We start from the raw sequence: 23,961 nt of genomic DNA on the forward strand, positions 1-23,961 counted from the left end.
TCCATACCACTCCCCTTTCCTGAATGGCCACTATTTGGTGGGTATCCTTCCAAGTCTATTTTTAAATAGTGAATATATACAAATATGCACCCATGAACAACATACAGATTCTGTATGTTTAATTATAAAAATGATATTATAGTGTAGGTATCACTCTGCAAACTTGAGAGAAATCATAATACATATATCAGCATTAGGCTGATCCCAATGTCTTGCCTTAGAAACAAAGCAGCATCAGCATCTTTATATGAGCATGTGCTAAGCAGTGCCACCAGGGCTGCGATGGTTATCTCTGACCTACTGCAGACTGTCTGCACGCCCAGCTGTCCATCTCACCGATTTAGCAAACACCTTTTAAAAGGTTTGACCTGCTGTGATTAGCAATGTATAACCTCTTCCCATGTGTACAGGCAATCAAATTCCTTAAAATTATTTGCTCCCAAAAATGAAGCTGGCAACTTAGAAGCTGATATAGATGCAAGGTCCTTCCACTCTGAAAAAGACCACCTCATTTTCTCAGCCAGTGAAAAAAAAATGACCTGCTAGCCCTTTCTCTGCCTTCCCCACCTACTGTTCTTCTGAAGCTGCTGCCCGCTTCATTTTCCTGCTCTGGCTATGGGATTTGGAGGGTCTATTGATGAGAAAAAATATATTTATTACAATTTTTATGTCTTTACTTACATTATCCTAGGTTACATATACTTATAAAAAGTGTTATATTGTTTTGTATTTGTCTACTTTTAATCAAAATAAATTTGGTTTAAATTTTTTAGTTTTCTTGAGTTAAATGATTTGTCATCATCACCAATTTAAATTTCCTTTAAATTCACATGCTCCACCTAGTGCCTTACGTGAGAATAGCATTTATTATCAATCTTTGCTGAAGAATTCCTTGTTTAATGTGAAATTTACAGACTTCCAACTAAAAGATACTTGGATTGATATTCCAAAGCTTAGAGGAATGGAAATACATATAAACAAATAGATAAATAGCAAAAGGCATTCTATTAAACCAAGAGTGTTGCTCTGGATGATGTGGCTCAGTTGATTAGGCATCTTCCAGTACACTGAAAGGTGGTAGGTTCAATTCCTGGTCAGGGCATCTATCCAGGTTGCAGTTCAATCCCCCATCATGCATGAATGGGAGGCAGCTGATTGATGTTTCTCTCTCAAATCAATGTTTCTCTCCCTCTCTCTAAAATTAATAAAACATATCCTCATCTGAGGATTTAAAAAAAGAAGAGCTTGGCAGTGTTGCTCAGTGGTTGAGTGTTGACCTATGAACCAGGGGGTTGTGGTTCAATTCTGGGTCAGGGCACATACCCAGGTTGTGGACACCTTCCCCAGTAGGGGCGTGCAGGGGGCAGCCGATCAATGGTTCTCTCATCATTGATGCTTTTATCTCTCTCTCCCTCTCTCTAAAATCAATTTAAAAATTTTTTAAAGAAGAAGAATATATGGTAAGGTAAATTCCATATTACGCTGTTCTAGATTTCCGATTTGTTTTTATGAAGCTGTAAATATGTTGCCTGCCAAGCCTGGTTTCTCAGACAAATGGAGTTTTGGGGGTTAAAGTTTAGAGACTCTAGGAAGAAACTGTGGGTTGGACTGGTTCCCGGAGTGTGGGGTTGGTATAGTGGTGGGTATGGTGCTGTGTAGGGCTGAGCTTGGTTAGGTTTTAGTGATCAGAAAAGGAGGAACTGGTGTCTGAGTCCCTGGTTCAAGTGGCAACAAGGGCAAGGCTGAAACATCAAGTTCAAGGAAATGGATGGAGAGTAAGAACTGGCTGTGAAGAGTGGGTGACAGAGGCAGAAGCTGACTTCTATGTTTGAACTGATATAGAATGATATTGACAACTATTATATGACAAGGAGAAATTCTGAGATGTCCTAAATTAAATTACAGCAGGCTGGAGGGTGGAAGGGAGAGATAAGAGATGTTCATCAGCTAACAACTGCAGGCTGAGACCAACAGAGACTGATAACATTCCTGAATGTATGTTAAAAGTGTGAATTAACCTCCAGGTGGCTATTTCAGCAATTACCTAAAGAGAATAGCTGAATAACTGACACAGGGCCACTGCATCTTGTTTATCTTGAATGAACTTCCAGACTATTGCCCACAACCAATCCTGAAGAGCAAACATTTCGTTCTATGGACTATGCACCCACCCAGAATGAGCCCCACTTCAAATTCCATACTACTTTTTTTCTGGATTTCCTACTTGTTTTTATGAGGCTCTAAGTATGTTGTCTGCCAAGTCTGGTTACTCAGACAAATGGAGTTCTCCCACCCCTTTATCTATAGCCAATATAAATTCTTTCAAAACAATGTATATGTTCCTTCCCCAAATTTATACATAAGAGTGCCTGTCAACTCCAGAATGGTGGACACACTGTCTTCTCCATCTACCCCTGCTGCTGGTGGTTTAGTCTGCATGCCCCCAAGACCTGGTCCTTTTTCTGGCTAGCATATCACCCAATAAATTCAGTTAGGCATCAATCAGGCTGGCAGGGGAGTGGTTAGGGGTGATCAGGCTGGCAGGCAGAAGCGGTTAGGGGCAATCAGGCAGGCAGGCAGGTGAATGGTTGGGAGCCAGCAGTCCTGGATTATGAGAGGTATGTCCCAGATTGGAGAGGGTGCAGGCTGGGCTGAGGGACACCCCACCCCCCCGTACACGAATTTTGTGCACCAGGCATCTAGTAACTATATAATCATGGACCTAGAATGTAAAAACAATGGCAGATTATGAAGGCCTGACACCATTTCTACTGAAAGTGCAATACGGATGGAAATACATAATTTTAATTACATAAGCTCTATCTTGTCCTGGAACTTAAGCTTCCACCTATCAAATAAACATCATATAGATTAAAAATAGAAGAATAATTTGGATGGGAATCACTATAGTATCTTCCATCTAAGCATGGTTTGGGCCAGAATTCCAATAAATCAGCATCTCATCATCAATTATTTTAGACAGTATTTTATATACCCACCTTCTCTAGACAGCAAGAATCAGTGGCACTAGCAGAAAATTATATATGAATTTTTTCACTCAGTTATAGAGACATATATAGATGTAGATAGTAATTATAACAGGGTGTGGATTTATTTCTTGTCTGTTAGAACAGGAGGATATTTAATCTCCTATGTGTCAAGCATCTTCAGCACTTGATGAAGTTTTCATTCATTAGTCATTCATTTACATAGATGCCCAGGAACCCATCAGTGTACGTAATATGGGGTTGGCGGTGCAGGCACTCACACTCACGTTTGCCAGTAAAAGAGGAAGTGAGTGAGGCAGGCTTACTGGGAAAAACTTGGCAGCTATTACAGTGAGAAATCTGTTTTTAAAGGTCACTGCTGCAGGTTGAAAAGAAATCAGAAAAGCTGAGGTCATTGTTTTAATCAGCCTCAGGCAAACTGCAGGGGTAGAATCAAAATCCATTCAACAGAGCAGAAAACAAATCAGCAACTTAATTCTTCTACCAAGTAATAGAGCAGACCTTTGGCATTTAAGAATTTAACATTTGTGGTTTCAGCCGGTCCCAAGCCACCTGCAGGGGAATGACATGCTGGATCTTGTAATTTTACAGAGGCGTGCGGGTGAGTACATGATGGGAGGTTGGAAGGCAGGAGGGGGTCCCAGGCCAGCTAACCCAGCACCTTCCCTACCTCCACGCTTCTTCCAGACAGTGGTTGGGCTCTTCTCCCACTAACTCTTGTGAAGTGATGATATATTTATATATATAAAAAGCATGCTTTCACAGTTTCTCTGAACTATAATGGTGACAGGACATACCAGATGATGTCAATGAATTCAGGAATTTGCAAAACTGATTTTGGGGAAAAGGCCTTTGTCAAGGTCAAGGAAATGGAAGCTGATGTAAAGGACAAGGCCAAATTGCTTAAAAGCATCTCAGACAGGTTCAGTAAAAATGAAGCCCCAAACTATTCACAGAATTTTAGGGCTGTTTTAACCTCCTTTGAGAGAGTAAGCCTTGGATACGTAATGTCTCTATTGTACCTGAATCAAATATATGCTATGGCAAAAATTATAAATTACTGGAAAAACAAAGTCCAATAGTTTTATTCAAACATTATAATCAGCATCAGCAAATGGCATCAGATCTCAAATAGTACAATGTCGCCATATATATATTTTTTGAAGTGGAACTGGATCACAGCCTTTCTTTCCAAAAAACTGCACCACTCAGAAGAGCTAGGATGCTTCCACCCAGGAGAGGTGAGAGGGGACCCATCACCCAAGCCCTTCTTCATGCACAGTGCAGCCTCTGCTCTATTGTGAACAGATGATTCTTAGCCTTATTCTTGAACACTCCTAATCTCCTTATCACAACTGAAATGGACCACTTCCCCATAATGCTCTTGCCCTGGCTCTGTCTTCCATCCACTTGAGAAGGCTAAAAGGCTAATTCCAATGTAACCCTGATGTTTGGGGGGACTAGCAATCTGAATCTGTGCCAGTAACCTAATGTACATTCTTGATAACCTATAATTAAGTCACTGCCCCTTTCTCCAGAATCTGGTCTTGCAAGACCTGTTACCTAAATGCTCACATTTTACAGAGGCCATAAACCATGAACAATACACAACCTCCGGAAGGGGGTTATCAGCGCTGGCGCCAGGCTGGGCCCTTAAATATGATCTCAAGACCTCCATCCCAGCACATGGGGCTTTTTGCAAAGCCTGCAAAAGGTCCGGAAGTATAATCCATATTTGGGGGACAAAAGAAACCAAAGGGGATAAAAGAAGAGTTTCCACCATATTGGTTTGCTCAGACTTTGGAGGCAACTCCTCTGAGACCGCTGGCCTAATAAACTGTGTAATTCCATTTTTCTAAGCGTTGCTTGGGTTTCTTCAGTCTTCTACAACACACTCACTGTGAGGGGTTAGGGGAAGGAGGCACCATCCTTGCTCCCCTCTGCCTTTTCCCATCCATTGTTCTCCCTAACCTCTCTCTCCCTATTGGAAAAATTCACATCACTCTCTTATATCATCTTCTCCAGCACGTGACCCCCATTATCCTTTCTCTCTACCCCTCCCCCTGATATCAATCTTTGGTGTTCCCATCCCCAACCAATCACTTTGTTAATTCTTCTCAAATTCTGATCTCAGGATTCCTCAATTTGTCAACTCTTTAAAAACATTTATTTCTAGGAGCATTTCCTCAATCCGTTGAGGTTTTGTTTTCCAGCAATTGTTGTCAGTTTGGCTCAAATAAACTCATAAAAATTCTCTACAGGTTTGAATGTTTCTTATGTTGACACTTTATTGAAATATCCACATATTGTACAATTTACCCAATTAAAGTGTTTAGTGTATGCACAGATATGTGCAACCATCACCACAGTCAATTTGAGAATATTTTCATTACCTCACTTTATTGCCCTTTAGCTATCACTCTGCTATTATACCCCTAACCTCCACCTCTCCACCCACCCCCACCCAAGCCCCAAACAATCTATTTTCTGTATTTAGAGAGTTCCCTATTTTGCACTTTCATGTGAATAGAGTTTTATGATATATGGACTAATTCATAGCATGTGTCAGTGCTTCAATAAATAGTAACAAATAAAAACATTTGCCCTAACCAGTTTGACTAAGTGGATAGAGCATCAGCCTGCGAACTGAAGGGTCCCAGGTTTGATTCCGGTCAAGGACATGTACCTTGGTTGCAGGCACATCCCCAGTGGGAAGTGTGCAGAAGGCAGCTGATCGATGTTTCTCTCTCATTGATGTTTCTAACTCTCTCTCTCCCTTCCTCTCTGTAAAATAATATATATATTATTATATTATATATATTATTATATTATATATATTATTATGTGTGTATATATATATATGTTTTTTTAAAAACCACACATTTATTTCTATTCCATAAAATTGTCTACAATTTGAGCTATATAACTAGTTCCCAATTATCTCTCAAAAGTTCCCAATATCTCAGTTCTACAAACCCTTTTCTTGATATCTTCTCACTGAATATGCTTTGTCTTCATTGTAACTGCCAGTCCCCTGACCCAGACTCAAAGTCAGGAAGCCACTTCTTGGCTTTACTTTCTTCCATACTCCAAGACTTCAAGGACACTCTCCCACTCACCTTGATTCCCTTGCCCTCCTTCCCACCCATCATCCAAGGCATCCAAGCCAGTCTCAAGCCTAAAGAAAGCCACAGTATCTGATTTCTCTTCTACTCCTTCTTGCTAAGAATTGCTAGAGATGATAAATGGAAAAGATGGTGGTGGTGATGTACATTTTTTGAGAGGCTCTAGTGTCAAATGCTCTCCAGAATGCTCTGCATGTGTTATCTTCAACACTGATTAACTTCATTAGCATGGAATGCTATTCAGTTAAGTTCCACCTGGGTTTTTTTGTGCTATTGAGCAATCACTGTTTCCATCTCTAATGCACCTGTGATGATATTCCTCATAGAGGCCACTTCAAATACTTATCACTTCCGTGGAGTATAACTCCCAACTAGGAGGCTACCTTGTATAGGTTTTTGGAAAGATACAGGCCATTAACATGAGTTTCCTTAGAGTACTTCTTCTGCCCCCTGCTCCCCACTCGCACCCCTCAAATTTCTGAATATCTTCATATAACTTTTCTGTGTGTTTCCCAACCTAGAGGTTCTTTCTAAAGTCAGAAACTAGGGCCCTGATTCCCACCCACCCCCTTGCTTCCTCTCTCTCTCTCTCTCTCCAATGTCTCCCTCTATACAAGATCCTTTCCTTCACTTGTCTAAGTTTTCCCCTTCTCTATAGTTTTCTCACACTACCAACTTCTCTCTACCCTGGGGAAAGTACTGAAGTGAACAGAACATTTTCTATCTTTGCAGGAAGAGTAAAACAGTTTCCCCTGTAAGCTGTAGGTCTCATTTTTCTGCATTTGCTCTCAAAACTAAACAATTGTCTCCAGCTGGGGGCCCAGGACTGTTCAGACCATTGAAGAACCCTGCTTTGGGCAGAAAGCTGGAAGCTTTGTGCATTACCTGGAAGTACATAGCATTGCATTTTATGGAATATGAAAAGGAAGCAAAATGTTTTTGCTGGTCTCTGTCTCTTAATGTCTTGCAATTTCTGTTTGATTGCTGTCTGAACCAGGGCAGGGAGGCAGCCCAGTGTGGGTAAACCCTGTGATACTACTCTCTTTCCCTAATCCCTCTCATTCAATCCCCAGTCCTACACAGCCACTATCTTAATATCTTCTGTTTTTGCAATTGCCAGGATCTGCTCTCACGCATCTCCCTGGCTCCCGCTCTGCCAGCTCCATTCCCTTCTCCACGCTGCAATCCAAACAACCTTCCTGGAGCACACCCTTGCCTGAAACCCTTCAGTGGCTCCCAAGTGTCTAAGGAACAAATCCAAGCTCATTAACCCATCATAACCTGGCCCCTTACCTTCCCCGCCCCTGCCCAATGCATGCCAAGTTCCAGCAATGCCAACTAATTTGTTACCAAATCCCCTAAACTCTCTCCAGTCTCAGTGCCTTTGCCCTTTGCTCATTGCTCATTCTCCCCCTCTACCTGGAATAACCCTTCCCCAACTATCTTCAGGACAGTTCAAGGATCATCTTCCCACCAATTCCAGGGGTCTTCCTTTCCCAGGTGCTCTGGGAGGTACCCCAGCCTCCCTCCATCCAGGCACTTTTCATGCTGAGCTGTTCTCATCTGATACTTCTCTGCTTCACACACTGGACTATTAGCTCTCTCTCAGGAACTGTATCTGACTCACTTTTGTAGTTCTTCTGCTCAGCAGAGGGCCTGACACATACACACATAAACATCTCATAAATAAATAAATTAGATTTTAAATAAGAGATAGAAATTAATATTTTTAACATTTAGTACCTCAGTACTATTTATTTTCATGATGTTGTTTGGTAAGCAAACAAAGATGAATTTGCACAGATTAAATCCAAAAGAAATGGAGGCCTTTGAATTAAATAGGCCATGTGCACTACTTCTACTACTACTGTTAACACTGATTAAGGGCTAACTCTGTCATCAACCCTATTCTAATGTATTTTTTATGTGTTGACTCAACCCTCAAAATAAGCCCCATTTTATAGATGAAGAAACTTCAGAACAGAAAAATGTTACTAACTTGTCTGTAAGTGGCTGAGCTGGGATTGAAACCTGGCAGAGCTATGGTTTTCACCACCACATTGTATCGCCTGCTGTGACCATTTGTGCAGAAAAATGGTTAGTTGTGTATGCGCCTCACTCATCTAAGCACTCACCTCAATTCTTTTGTTTGTTTTTTTCCCATCTCAATTTAGAAACTCACAAGTTTAAATATATTGAACTAGTGGCCCAGTGCATGAAATTTGTGCAAGGGAGGGGGTGTCCCTCAACCCAGCCTGCACCCTCTCCAATTTGGACCTTTCAGGGGATGTCCGACTGCCGGTTTAGACCCGATCGGACATCCCTCTCACAATCCGGGGCTGCTGGCTCCTAACTGCTCACCTGCCTGCTTACCTGATCGCCCCCAACCTCTCTGCCTGCTTGCCTGCTTGCCCTTACCTGCCCCATCCCCCGCACCAGCCTTCTCACCTCCAACTGCTCCCCCCTTGCCAGCCTGTTCGCTCCCAACTGCCCCCCACCATCCTGCTTGCCCCCAACTGCCCCCACTGCTGGCCTGCTCACCCCCAACTGCCCCCACCCCTGCAGCCTGATCACCCCCAACTGCCCTCCTCTCCTGGCCTGATTGCCCCTAACCACCTCTGCCTCAGCCCTGCCATCATGGCTTTGTCCGGTAGGACATCCAGAAGGTCTCCTGGTCTACTTAGCATATTACCCTTTTATTAGTATAGATTACCAGCACCAGATGACATGTGAGAATTTCTCTATGTGGGCTTAAACAACATGTATGTAGCCAACCCCTTGCCAGTTGCTAAGGGAAGAGCACAAGATGCCCGGCAGGCTGTGTCAGCTACATGCATTGTGTTTCCTTTAGAATTAATTATCCTGCCTCCAAAGGAGGGGCTGTTTAAAGTCTCCAGACCTATGTGTGAGGTTGCATTTTTTTAAAAGTGACTTTCAAAGAAACACCAACTCCGGAGTGAAACTGAAGATTACAAAGACCCTGTGAGAAGCCTTTGCCACCATATGAGGCTTTTGACAACATCAAAGGAGTTAACAAAGATAAAGAGAAATGAGAGAAAGTGGGTGAGAGAGCCTGGAGACAGACTGTCTTTGGTAAAAGCAGAAGAGTCTTTTAAAGAGAGAACATACATCTGAACAGGCAGAGGGAAAGCAGAAGACTCAGAAATTGCTCTGCGGCAAATTTCAGGACAGAGGGACAAGGAGGAGACAGACACCTGTTCGACTTAGGGCATTTAAACGCTGAGTTTGTTTTGCTTGGTTTATATTTTATTTCATCTTCATTTTGGGTGGTGCTGCCGTGTGTGTGTGTGTGTGTGTGTGTGTGTGTGTGTGTGTGTGTGTGTGTGTGTGTGTGTAGGTGGGTGCCCTGGGCTTAAACACAAATTCTACTGCTTCAAAAAAGCACCAAAGTCACAAGAATTCCTGAGTGTTCTCTACCCCGTAGGCAAGCCACAGAAACAGAACTGACAGTGGAAAAGGGGAACGAGTAGGAAAAATGTGTTTTAACTATCCCAAAGAGAGCCTGGCAGAGGAGGTGGGAGGGTCCATAAGATACAATCACCTTGAAACTACGCCTCCAGCTCCAAGGGTTCTGATGCTGTTTGATTTGTAAACAACTTTCTGCAGAATGCCTGAATATTTCCAGAACTTGTGATATTTTATCCCGTTGCCTCCAATCTTTTGAATGTTCTTTTAGTAATAATGGATTAGAGCTTATCTGCACCCTGGCCAGTTTTATAAAACCAAATAATTGCTGAGCTGGGGGAGCAGCTTTATTTGCATTTAATTTCTTTCTTAAGAGAAATTCTGCCACCCTCTGGACAGAAACCAAGATCTATTTCTAGAGACCACCACCGAAGACTGCTTTATGCAACTGCCCTTGAAAATAAACATTTACTTTTTAAATGTTTTAAAAGGGAAGGGGAGAATCCCAGTTGTTTCAGATAGCATAAACAATAACGTGTGTGTGTGGTCATTTTAAAACACTAACTTGCCTCTAAGAAATTTTTAGCTAAAGAAAAACGGTCTCTGAGCACATTTGAAAAAAAAGGGCTTCAGCATTTAACTTGCATTCTTTCCAAAAATCACAAAACAGCTTACATTTCTGCTCTCCAGTCTGCAACAGCCAAGCAAAGATTTCTCAGCTGTGACTGCTTTCATACGGTTACCTTTGTTGGTTTGAAAAAAAATTCACATTTGTATTAAATATAAATATATACGTGTTGGTTTTTAACTAGAACACAAGGGCACAGTGAGACTTCTGCTACAGTTGAGAGAAATTAGCACTAAGAACACAAAAGAGCAGCTTATTTCTGAAGCTCTAATGCTCTCATCCACTAGGCATGAAGTACTTAATATCACGTAAATGAGACGCTCAGAAATGCAGGGATGTGATAATTACCAGTAATAATGCTGGGCAAATCAAAATACATGGCATGCTGTTTTTATTAATAACCAGAGAGCGGAAGCAGGGAGACACCATACCTTGTTTTAACAACAGGGTTTAGATGCTTCTGGTCTTGGAGGACCTTGGCCAGCTGCTTTTGCAGAAACAAAACCTTTCCGCAGACTCCTTGAATAAATGGGTGGTCGAGGAGCTGTGTGACGGAAGGCCGCTTTTCAAAATCCTTAATAAGACACCTGTTTGCAAAAATCAACAAACAATCCAAAGTATAATCTTAGACACCTGGCTCCCTTGTGAATCTGGGAGAGGGGAGGAGAAAAGGTTCATTTATAAAACCTGATCACTAACCTAACAAAGCTCTTTCTTTATGAATATGTATCAGAACATAGGAAAAAATAAATCTCTATTAGTTGAATTAATGAAAACATCAGAAGTCTATTTTAGTTTGACATATTAAAAAACACAATCAATTGATGTGACATACCCAAAACACTGAGAGAAAAAAAAGAGATTGGTCAGGATGAATTTTCTGTCTGAATTTTCATTACAGAAAAATGTTTACAATGGAGACAAGTTGATTAGTCTATATACTTCATTTTGGAAGCATATGAAATTACATACTTTCATTTAAGTCAAATCCTAACATAAAGTGTCCATTCTGTGGCGGTGGGGAAAATGCATTTAGGAGTTTGTAAGGAACAAAACTGACCATAAAGAAACCTTCACAGAGAAAGTTCAGTGCCTTGATTGCTAATGTCTTCTGAAGAAGCAGAAAAACCTCAAAACAGGAAGTGACAGCAATATAATTCAGATAAACTGGAATGAAATTATGCAAACAGGGAACAAAAGGTCCATTTGAAATGGTAAAAACTGGTTTGTATTTAAACTCCTCCGCAGTTAATTGGTTAAAACCGTACCGGTGTAACCACTTTCTTTTTCAGATTCAATACCCTTTTCAAAGAAAACAATGATTTAGTACATTTTGCTGTATGCTCTCATGTTATTAAAGATGATCTTGACACAAGGAAATTCCTACTGAAATTGAATCTGATGAATACCCCTCCAATTACCATCACATTTCTCTTCTGAGTAGCTAGCTGCCCTTGACAGGAGAAAAGACATTTCACCAGCTGCCCTTGTGAGCTATCAGTCTTGAGCTCACATAGGAGGCTTAGGATAAATACCGGATGCCATTCTGCCCACTCCATGAAATAAACGGCTCCAGTTTTCCCAATAGTGACATGCCGGCAACATCCAAAACACAACATATGTTAAATAATGAAATACACTGACAAATGGTAAAAAAGTTCAGCCTCACCTTGAGCATTTTTTCAAAACATTTAAGCAGAGTTCCTAAGACAATCCTCAACTGTTGGACTTACAAAAGGCTTTAACCTTTGTGGTTGACACTTCAAACCGCTTTCACGCCCCTCACCTTCTAGTCTTGATACGATTTTCAGTCAATTTCCCAGTCACTCCATTTTAGAATTGATTCAGGGGGTTTTCTATCTATTGGAGCTGGAGCTTTCAGCTATAAAAACCAAAAGAGCCCTAACCGGTTTGGCTCAGTGGATAGAGCATCGGCCTGCGGACTCAAGGGTCCCAGGTTCGATTCCGGTCAAGGGCATGTACCTTGGTTGCGGGCACATACCCAGTAGGGAGTGTGCAGGAGGCAGCTGATCAATGTTTCTCTCTCATTGATGTTTCTTACTCTCTATCCCTTTCCCTTCCTCTCTGTAAAAAATCAATAAAATATATTTTAAAAAAAAAAAGAACCTAGATGATCACCATTCTGTCTCCTGCACGACTCAAATGCCACCGCTGCCTGGCCATGGAAAGAAATCAATCATTTGACTTGAAAAGGTTCAGGGTTTGTATTACCTATTATTTTTCCTACCAAAAATAAAAAATCAGTGCACATGCTTTAAAAAAAATACTATGTTCATGGTTTTTCTCCAGCAATCTTCCTTGGAGTCCATGTATATTCACTTGGATATGTATATATGACTACGAAAGGAAAGTAATTGCTAATGTTTCCCTCAGCACCTGGAAAAAAGGAACCTCATGGTAGTTATATGGTGAAACAATACAGGTGAGTGGCCCCATTCTCCTGGCTTGAGGAATGGTGTACAGAAACGCCTGAAATAAAAAACAGTCTGTGTCCTCTGAGAGTTCCTACTGTAGATGGACATGGTGCCTTCGCATACCGCCCAGAGCCTCAGAGGAAGTCAGACAGGAGACGAGGAACCCCTGGGTCTTACAGCTAAGCCTGCCCAGTGCTTTGGGGTGGGTCACATCAGATCTGTCTCATCACCAAATAGACATACCTCCTACACCCATGTTTACCTCCAAACACAGGGAGATTTCTTAATAGGTTTCTTCACCTAATGTTTCCTTCCTTTATTCTTGCACTAGCTGTTTCATCTGACTGCCAGTCAGTGCTATGGAAAAAGGAAGAAAGAACAAGAGCCCTACCTAGGGCAAACCTCAGCTGCCTGTTGACTAGTGCCAGTACCTCAAATGAGTAAACTCAGGGGGCTGAGACTGAAGGTGGGAGGTGTAACAACGAAGAGACAATTCAGAGAACGTGAATGGGAAAGTGGGCTGGAGCTGCTTCTACCTTCCTTCTCTGGGTAGGTGCCTAGGGACAGTGTTCCAGGTGAGGCCTGAAAACATGGTCCTTCTGGTACTTCAGTAATTAAATCTTCCTAGGTAGGGTTGCCAAGAGACCAGGAAAGTCATACCCCTACCTTATGAAAGTACGTCTCTACTGGAGTCTGGGGGTGCAATTAAAGGTGCTATATCTTGTTTCATATTTTTAGCATCTAGTGGGGGAGCAACATTGCCAAAAAGGTTGCAAGATCATTTAGTATTTTAGAAAGGATCTCTTTTTAGAACACAGAGGGAGAGAAAAGAGGACTAAATAATTGAGAGAATCACACAAGGAAGAAACTAACAAATGAATCCGTTATCTCTTCAAGATTCAAAAAATGAAGGTAGGCATATTACCTGCTGGAAGCAATGATCAAGGGGATTTGTGAGTTCTCTCAGTAGCACAAAGTGGGCGGAATGTCATACCACTGGATCAGCAAAATGAAACTGAGTGTATACGGGAAGAATGCTAAGCAGAGTGGTGACATATCCAACTGCACTGGAGGATTCTTAGGAGAAGGGCATGAAGACCTTGAGGGTATAACCTTATTCTAAAACTCTCTTGCATACCTCTTTCTCATGGGGAGCAAAGAGCCAGATTGAAATGGAACTATTATTTTACGGATAAATAGAGGAAAGTTCTACTTTAGGAGCAGGTATGGCTGAAAATCATGCATTACTAGGGCACTGGAATCATCTCATCTCATTTGTTCAGTAAACATATATTACACAGCCAGAATTATCCAAAAATAAATGAATTCATAAAAATTATTATTCTTTTCCTCAAGGATCTGCAATCTAATGGAAAGATGGAAGGACAAGAGAAACATAAGAAATAGCAGAAGCCAGTGTTTGCTTATATACAAAGTGGCACAAAAGTAGGTTTACAGTTGTAAGTATTCAAAACACAGAGTTTACTCTTGTATTATTATTCATTAATTACTGTATTATTTTCCATATAAACTGTAAAACCTACTTTTGCCCACTAAAAAAGAATCACCCCAAAGCACAGGGTTTTGGAGCTAAGAGACAGAGATTTACTACTTTAACCCCTCTTTTATGAGGGGAGGCAGTTAAGGTCAGGTCCTGATAGTGATGAGGCCATTTCCCTGACTCCCATGGGAGACTCCTTCCCACTCGGCAATGAAATACCAGATGTTCTGCATCTGTGTCACTGTTTAAAATGTGGGGCGTGGGGCACTCCAGTCAGGGAAGACTTACTGAAGCAGGCGAGAACTGAGCTAGGTTTGGGGAAGTTTTGGAACTAAAATTGAACTCGATTGGTGGAGAAGAGGTAGAGTCATTTCAAGGTTGGCAAACCGGATCAGCAATGCAAGAAGCCTGACTAGGCCAGCTGTGTAGCCAGGAACTCGGGAGGCCACCACAACATTCACCTTCACCTCCTAAGCTGCCTCCGTTAAATGCCTAAGAACTTTAGTTCCTTCACCAACCTTAACTAGGGTATGCTCTATAATGCTTGGCTTTGCGATTTGGTGCCCCAAACTCATGCTGTTACGTTTGTCAGTTCGCTATTTGTTTTATTCTCCTACCAGGCAGGGATTTAGTGGATTAAGATAGAATCGACTGCTGGGATCTGTAAGAACTTCTGACAGCCTCTGTCCTTTTAAAAAGCATGATAAAATCTTCTAACCTGATTTGGAGAACAAACATGGAACACTAAGAAAATTATAATATGCTTATTCATTTTGGGATTGCTTATTAAACCAGAAAGGACAAATCCAAGCTGCAGAATATCCTCCCACCCCCACTTGGGGATTGAAAAGTTTTACAAGAGGATGTGTAAGATGTTGATTTCTGTATGGAAGTGGGGGCCAGTCAGTGTGAGGTGAGTTGGGTGAAATACTAGATATATAAGACATTCCATTGAAAAATGAAACTAGTGTTCTGGTCCAAAAGGTAGGGGAAACATTGGTGACACGCTAGTCCGGGTAAGTCTGGAGTTGCATAATGCATGTGAGCATGTTAAATGTTCTTAGGAGTACCGGGGTAAAGGAAACAGCTTTATTCTGTTTAAGTCCATGTTTCCAAACTTGTTCACCAAAGACCTTTTCCTGGGTCAGTGGAACCAGGGCCCTGCAAATGATATCTTCAGAAGCTGTGCTGTGAGAAACCAGGTGTAGACTTTTGGGGGTGCAGAGTCCTCTCTCAGCTGGGGGGAGACACTCAGAGCCCCGAAATATCACCAGCATTTAAGACACCTGTAAGCTGCTGGTTCTGCAAAAAACAGTGTCTCAATCTGGGGATATACATCCCCCAAGGTCAGTTCATCTGGGAGCCTTGTGCTCTGGAAAAAAGGAACTGAACAAGAACTAGATTTAGGGAAGACTACTTTTTTCCAAAATCATCAGTAATTCTTTTTTAAAAAATCATTTTTTTTTTTTTTAGCCCTGGATGGTGTGACTCAGTTGGTTGAGTGTCATCTCATGCACAGAGAGGTCACCAGTTTGATTCCTGGTTAGGGCACGTGCCCAGGTTGCAGGCTCAATCCCCAGTAGGGGGCATGCAGGAGGCAGCCGATGGATGTTTCTCTCCCTCTCCCTCTCTCTCCAAAATCAGTAAAAACATATGTTTAAGAGATCATTTTAAAAATCTGGATTTAGGTGTGTTTATCTTTGTGCTAAAAGACAAAACAAACATTTTGATCTACCAGGAGCTATAGTGCCTGGATTTACCCTGAATTCCCGTTTGGTTTGAATTGGATAGAAAAGTCCACTAGGATAAAAAAAAGGAGCGTATTCTAGCCTTGAAAGAAATTAATCCATTACCTAATTTGAAATTCTAGTACTTTCCATCATGCCTTCTTGACTGAAGATTAATTCTCAGAATTCATTAGTGTCACCACATTAAACGTAGGTTGTTGCAGCGATCTCTCAGCCTGGCTCAGCCAGAGTCAGGTAAAAAGGAGGGATTTCTCAGCCAGAAGCAAGGCCGGGCTTCTGCTCGGGGCTCTGGGGCTGGCGATGCCTGTGCTTTCTGCTCCCAAACAATGTGCTGCGGAGGCACAGCTGCCTTGTGCTGTAGCTGCCACTTCATCGCCAAAACATCAGATGCCTGCGAGGGGGAGCTCTTTCTCAAGAGCCCCGATGGATGCTTACTGATGAATAGAGCACACTTGATAACAAGCAGTGGGAAAGCCAAAACCTAATAATCCTGGTTGAGCTTGTGAGACAAGTAGGAGGGTGAGCAATCTTATTCCACACACTGGGGCCAAACCACACGAAAACTTGGGCTTCACGACACTTTCCGTTTCATTTTTAAGTATTCTGTCTTTTATACTTGGTGTTGTTGTCCTGCGGGTTTGCTACTTAGCCTGTTTGGCACAGAATATCCGAACGTTTTTGATCTGAGCAAACATTTCCCCGCCCCGTGATGCGCTGCGCTGCGCTGCAGTTCCTATCATCCTCAGGCAGGAGTCTGAGTGACAAAGGGAGGACTCCTGGGAGGGGACACTCATTATAGGTTAGGCGTCGGAGCCCAGGGTGCTGTGTCTCCGAAGGAAATTTCCATTCGGGAGACAAGACTATGACAAACACAGGCATTTTCCCAAGGTGACTGATGCCTCAAAAGGCAAGCTGAGAAACTTGACGTGGCATATGTTATTTGAGCAAAGCCCCACCTCCCCATTTGGTGGAATATTGAACTGCATTCAGTTTTCATTAGGTTTACAAATACTGCACATGGTGGTGTTTTAAAGTCTCACTGGAGGGAACTGAAATTGCACGCTGACTTCACACGTGGGGTGGGGAAGTGGGGTCCGAACCTGAAACAGAAGTGAGAACCAGGAGTCTACAGTTATCAGTCAGAGAGAACGGTCGGAGTTCAACGACAGGGAAAAGAGGCCCTGAGAAGCAGGGGGGGGGGGGGGGGGGGGGCGCAGAGGGCTGTGCAACAGGAGCTGGGGCTCCGTTTGAGTGGGTGATGGGAGCCCGTTCTGTGTGGCAAAGGTAGAGAGACTGCAGGGCTGCCGACAGCAGGGCAGCTGCCGTCTTGCAGGAGACACGGGGCGAACAGAACAAGGTGCAGGGTCAGAAAGGTCACACATCAGCCCCTCCTTAGACAAAGCCCCGAAGGCCCAGAGTGAGCTCAAGGGAACCCAGGAAAGAAACAGAAAGGGAGGAGCATGGCATTTCCTAAAGCCTCAGAAGAACCAACTTTTCTCACCCAGAGAAGCCTCCAAGGAGGTGAAGAAGGAGACCAGAGGAAAAGTGTAGGGTGGTTTGAAGACAAAAGACAAAATCTCAGAGCAGAAAGGACAGAATCTCCCTCGGAGGCAATGAGCACCACGGTAGCTGGAGAGCCTCCATGCTAAAACTGGGCCCAGGACGGGAGTCCCTCCGCCCCCCCACCCCCACCCCCACCCCACGGCAGAGAGCTGCAGTAGGCAACCGGTGTCACCTGTGACACAAGCACCTCTCTACCCTTATGTCTCTGATCTCATGACCAACAGTAAATAATTAGAAAACTCAGACTACTTTGCTGTGTCCTTAGGGAAGGTGATGGAGTAACAAAAATTTGAGATCCTCAGCACTGCTTGTCTGGGGACAAGCCGGGGGCCATGGCTGGGAGGGGCTGAGGGAAGAAGAATATGCCATGGGCAGTGGGCAGAATCAGTCTGGGAGGAGGAAAAAGAAGCAAAACTGCCAAGCAAGGAGGTGCAGTGGGTAAAGGGCCAAGAGGAATCGGGGCAGAGCTAAGGAGGAAGACAAGACAGGGTTCAGGGACCACAAAAGCTGTCGGAGGAGAAGCCACGGGCGGGTGGGGCGGTGGAGGTGCAGTTTTATTATGGTCACTGACACAGCTTTCCTCCGTTTAGGCTGTGCTTTCCAAGTGTACGTGGCAGTTGCAAAGGCGGGATGAGCACACACTCCACTGAACATGCCAAAGCCAGGCAAGACCCCGACAGTCATGTCCTAGGTCTAAGGCAGACTTTAAGGACTGGAGACTGAAACTGGTGGCCCTGAGTCTCCGCCCTCTCACTCCTCTTTGTTGTCTGTCTCTTCCTTGGGTGGGAAAAGCACTTTGTAATTAAACAAACATTTCTCCACGCAACTCCCGTCCTGTGATTCAGTCAAGGGGCGAGAAATAAATGAGCCATTACTTCATCAAACAGCACCAGCAACTAGTTTATTGGACTGTTAATCTGTGTTCAAATCCCACCCTCTGGTTCAAGAGTTATGGAAGGCATGGTCCCTGGGAGATGGGCATCCTGGGATGGCTCCATCACTCAGGCTGCTGTGCTGCCAGTTCCCATGGATCTGGGCACTGGCTGCCACTGCAGGTACCACTGAGTCCCCTGCAGCAGCCAAACCACTGCCTCTTGGGCCTCTGTGAGGGGCTGAAGTTGGCCATTGGTCAAGCCTAGACTCAGCAAAGCAGACACGGGCCTGGGCTTCCTTTAGAGCTCTACTTCAAGTGGAAATTAATGAAATGTTTGCTTGAAGCAGCCCAGGAAGGTAAGGAGCAATCAAAAAGGGAACTGATGACTGAACCCAGAAGGAAATGGTTATGGAAAATATGGGTATCGGGGCCAAATAATCTAGATGTTGGCAAATCCATTTGTTAAAAATATTAATCTTTATGTTCATTATTAGTATAATATAGATTCCTGTAACATATATAATTTATAATTCTAGATTATGTAATATTATATTTAGGCTAGAGGCCCGGTGCACTGATTCATGCACATTGAAAGGAAATTAATTAGAAGAAATATTTTAGAGGCCAGGGAGGGACCGAGGAAGATTGGCTGGTAGGGAGGGACCACGGGAGGGCTCCAGGGTGTGTCCAGCCCGTCTCGCCCAGTCCTGATTGGCCAGACCCCAGCAGCAAGCTAAAATACTGGTCAGAGTGTCTGCCCCTGGTGGTCAGTGCACATCATAGTGACTAATCGAACGAATGGTTGGACACTTAGCATATTAGGCTTTTATTATATAGGATAGGATTGTTATTCATCTTAAATATTTCAAATAGTCTGTTGATTTATTTAAATAACAATATACTTAATTGCCAAATCTAACTCTACTTCTTATAGATTGGTGATATACAAGGGAATTCAATTCTCTGGGCATCAGTTTCCTCACTTGTAAAATGGTAATAATAACATTGTGGGGCGCAAATGCAATAATCTATGTACAGTGCCTGGTACACAGTGAGCACCTAATAAATGCCAGCCATAGGGCCAGCCACTGTGCTGAGTGTGGGGATACAGTCAGTCCATTGGAGAAAAACAGCCATGTCTTCCAAGCAGGATGAGTGCTGTCAAAAGAATTGGCTCCTTGTATTAGCCTTGAAAAAACAGTGCCCATTAGTTAGCTCCTTTTCCTCAGTGTGATTCCCACCACTGAGGACAAAATTGCTCTTTGATAGATGACCTGATGAGAACTTTCATAGTTCTGGGCGAAGCGGGACTTTTGGAGTCTGACAATTCAGCAAAAGCACTTTTTAGTTCAAGCCTTTGGGCACTCCTGTTTTTGAATATCTGGCTAATTTCTTTGATTCTAAAATCAATTTCCATTTTGACAAACAGTTATGGTCTGCTTCTTAGTCTGGGTGTAGTGCTCGAGGATATATGAATTCTAATCCTTCCCTTGATCCTACTTGCCATGCTGCCCAGAATTAAATCCATAATTCTCATTTGTATGCATTTTTTTCCATATAAGGAGAAACAATGTACAGTACCAGCCATCCTCTGTGAGAAATGAAGCAATCCATGCTCAGGACTACCCCAAAACAAATAAAAGGTATTATATGCCTCCACAAGAAACTTCCATTCCTACTGTACTCTCTCCACTTGGCATGCTCTTTCCCTACACTTCCTGGCAATATCCCTTTCTTCCTTTAAGACCCTAGTGTCATCTCCTAACTAGAATTGTGTACTTCATCTGTAAGCTACTCTAGGGCTTACACTTTTCAACCTTGAATTATTATTATTTATGTCCATATCTATTCTTCCATTAGTTTCTAATTTTCATGAAAGCTAACATCTCACTCAAGGCATCTTTCTCCCCATTCATAAATACCTAATAAGTGTTTGAATGAATCAATAAATTCAATCCCACCTGATTCTCTAAATGTTTCATATGTGTAAGTGTGGTATTATCCCCCAACTCACAACACACACACACACACACACACACACATATACAAACACACAATCGGTACTGATCCAGGTCCTGTGTGTGGTAATATCATAGATATAGATATAGATATAGATATAGATATAGATATAGATATAGATATAGATATAGATATAGATATAGATAATATTGTTAATTTTTTATTGATTTCAGAGAGGAATGGAGAGGGAGAGAGAGAAGAAACATCAATGATGAGAGAAAATCATTGATGGGCCGCCTCCTGCATGCCCCCTACTGGGGATAGAGGCGGCAACCCAGGCATCTGCCCTGACTGGGAATTAAACCGGTGACCTCTTAGTACATGGGCTGACACTCAACCAACTGAGCAATACTGGCCAGGGCAGGTTGTTTCCACTTTTAAGCTATTATGAATAATACTATGAACATTTGTGCACAAGTTTTTATGTGGACATATGTTTTCACTTCTCCTCAGTACACACAACTAAGAGTAGAATGCTGGATCATATGGTAACTTTATATTTAATCTTTTGAGAAACTACAAGACTGTTTTCCAAAGTAGCTGCATCATTTTACATTCCCACCATCAGAGTATGCAACTGATTTTTAATTCTCCATCTTGTTTGAGAAAGGCACCTTGCAATATGTTTTCATGTAAATACAATAAGTCAAGATAAAAAATAATTAAAAGTAGAAGAGAAAAACGAAAGACAGGAAATTAGGAAACAAAAATAGCAATTAAAATACAAAATAAATTACTTTGTTACAGGTGGCTACAAATTGGGCTCTGGGCTCTCCAGCAGCCAATGTGAACGGGAAAAGGTAGTCTCTTTTATAGTATTTCTTAAAATCCATGATATAGAAACAGACCAGCTGCTTAGAGAACTATAATGATGATGATGATGTTGCTGACTGGTAAGGAGACTAGAGGTTTATAGTTTTCCTAGAAATAACACCATGTAATGTGATGAATACTATTTCCCTGCAGTAAACATGGCCATGAATTTCAGAGGACTGTTTTTTATAACACTCTTCAAGACCAACTGATGCCTTCTATCAAAGTACTATGGAGTAAAAGACAAAATTCTCCCTGGGTGGTCAATGCAAGAAGGCACAGAACTCTGATCTTTTTTTAAATTATAAATTACCCAACAACACACCATTGCATAAGAGCTATTCTTTTAAAATTGATTTGAGAAAGCGAGAGAGGAAGGGGAAGAGAGAAACTTTGGTTTGTTGTCCCACATATTTATGCATTCACTGGTTGATTCTTATATGTGCCCAGACTAGGGATCGAACCCCCAACCGTGGCATATTGGGTCAAAGAGCTCTCTGATCTTAATCCACACCTAAATTTACCAGAAACTTGGTGAATTTTTAGAGTCAGATCCCTTGATTCCCGACATGCTGAATGTAGTGCCCAAATGCTGCCACCCATCAAGGAAAAAAAAGGCGAGTGCCAAGCTACCAGGTGCTGGTCATTGTAAAGAATGAAAAGAAGATTGCTGAAAAAGTTAGCCCATGAATCAAAAGCAACTCAAAGGAGGGAGCAATTTAATCCCACAGGCAGGGGTTAGAAGAGGACTGAAGCACCACACAAGTGGCATGGAAACAAGAGGGCAGTCAAATTTGCCTCTCAGTGATGACAATAAAGGCTCCAACTAAAATCTCAGGCCAGAGTACGTGGTAGAGGCGGGAGGAGGATTAGATTAAGAGGAAAGATAATGGCCTAGAGCAGTGGTCGGCAAACTCATTAGTCAACAGAGCCAAATATCAAGAGTACAACGATTGAAATTTCTTTTGAGAGCCAAATTTTTTAAACTTAAACTTCTTCTAATGCCACTTCTTCAAAATAGACTCGCCCAGGCCGTGGTATTTTGTGGAAAATCCACACTCAAGGGGCCAAAGAGCCGCATGTGGCTCGCGAGCCGCAGTTTGCCGACCACGGGCCTAGAGCTTCAATCCTCTTACTGGTATGGTGTCTGCTCACACATAGCGCCTTTCCCTTACTGTGTGTTCCGTTGGTAAAGACTGAAATGGACTAAACACTTCTCCGGCTTATTGCCAGTTAGATGAATATTATTGATGGTATGAAACCAAACTGAGAAAAATAAACTAAGCTAGTTTTATTTATTTATTATTTATTAACAACCTAACCACTGCTCAAAAGCCTGGAGAAAATATGGTCAGATAAGAAGTAGTTGTCAATGTCTTATGCAAACCAGGATTTTGCACAGTTATTGGCTGCCTTCGTTCATGTTCCCGAGGACACAAACCGCCGCCACACCTCTTACCTGCCATCCCTCTGCCCGACTTCTGAGCAACACAACAACAACAATAAACGTCCCCGGGCATTGAACCACGGGCCCCAATGATTGCTTCTGCTGCTCTTTGGGGAGACGGTTCTTCCTGAGGAAGTGGCCACCCAAGGAAGCCAGTTAGTGCGGCGCCTCTGTGGTTTTAGACAAAGAAATGAACACTTCATCCCCCAGGGACATCAATCCAGTGCCTTTTTCAAGTACTCAATTTTCTTAAGATAAAATATTTTTCTTTTTTAAGCAAGAGAATGAGTGAAGGCGCCAACTGCCAAGGAGAGCCCGGGGAGTCCCTACTGCTCCTCCATTAACATGAAGCAGCGAACAGCTCCATCTATTACATCAGAGCATCCGCAGAGACCCTAATCCTTGCTGAAAGGAACTCTCAGGCAGCCAAGCCTTTAATTTGCTGAATAATAGGTCCTCTGATTAACCCTTGCAAAGCAAAGCACAGACGTTTCAGGCAACAAATGTTCCCAGGGGCTTGAGGAAAAAGGGGGTGGGGGTTGGAGAGCTCATATTCCCACTGTGAGTAAACGAACTCTATGTGTTGAAATGGTTAGCTTTCTGTTTCCATTTTCCCTGTTCTCTCTCTCTCCAGGGAACATAGCACGTCCCTGCTCTGGTCTGTGATGTGCCCTGAGCTTTAAGCCACTGTAACTCAGTGACACATGCATAGATAGGTGATGTGAAATGTCTGTCACCAAATATACTCACAGCAGCAAATCAGTGACATGAAGGCTCTTTTGGGACCATTTGCCCACCCACCACATTCTAAGCCAGTGGTCGGCAAACTCAAATATCAACAGTACAATGATTGAAATTTCTTTTGAGAGCCGAAAACCGACTTCTGCGCATGGGCCACGAAGTTTCAATCGCACTGTATGTGCGTGCCCGCACGTGGTATTTTGTGGAAGAGCCACACTCAAGGGGCCAAAGAGCCGCATGTGGTTCGCGAGCCGCAGTTTGCCGACCACTGTTCTAGGATAAGCCACTTTAGCTCTGAAGAGGAAGAAAGGGAGGGAGGGAGGGAGGGAGGGAGGGAGGGAGGGAGGGAAAGAGTAGGAATCCATGTCTGGGAGGAAGGGAGAAGTGAAAGGAAGAGAGGGAGCAATGCTAGCTCAGATTTCTCTGGTCTGCTCTAATTCAACAGAAAATGTCTAGCATTTAAAAGAGAGTTTGGTCCTTTCTGTGAGATCCTATTACTGGAGATAGACGACTGTATACTATGTTGCCAAGGACAGGTAATGGGTTAGATGGGTCTAGTGTACATTAATAAATCACATACATATTAGACTTCCCACTCGTTATATCAGATAATGAGGTGAATGATTGACTGTG

At 42.8% G+C, this 23,961-nt stretch overlaps 1 protein-coding gene across 1 annotated transcript in view; it reads right to left on the bottom strand.

Annotated features, from left to right (window-relative positions):
* Nucleotides 1–23,961, bottom strand: part of MYO3B (myosin IIIB) — a gene marked incomplete at its 3' end in the record, with an annotated part of 367,317 nt that overhangs the window by 234,569 nt on the left and 108,787 nt on the right. The window contains exon 8 of the mRNA XM_079782950.1: nt 10,619–10,774. Coding sequence (XP_079639076.1) covers nt 10,619–10,774 — 156 coding nt within the window. The remainder of the gene's footprint in view (nt 1–10,618; nt 10,775–23,961) is intronic.

Source organism: Cnephaeus nilssonii (assembly GCF_951640355.1).
Source record: "Cnephaeus nilssonii genome assembly, chromosome: 10".
Lineage (NCBI taxonomy): Eukaryota > Metazoa > Chordata > Mammalia > Chiroptera > Vespertilionidae > Cnephaeus > Cnephaeus nilssonii.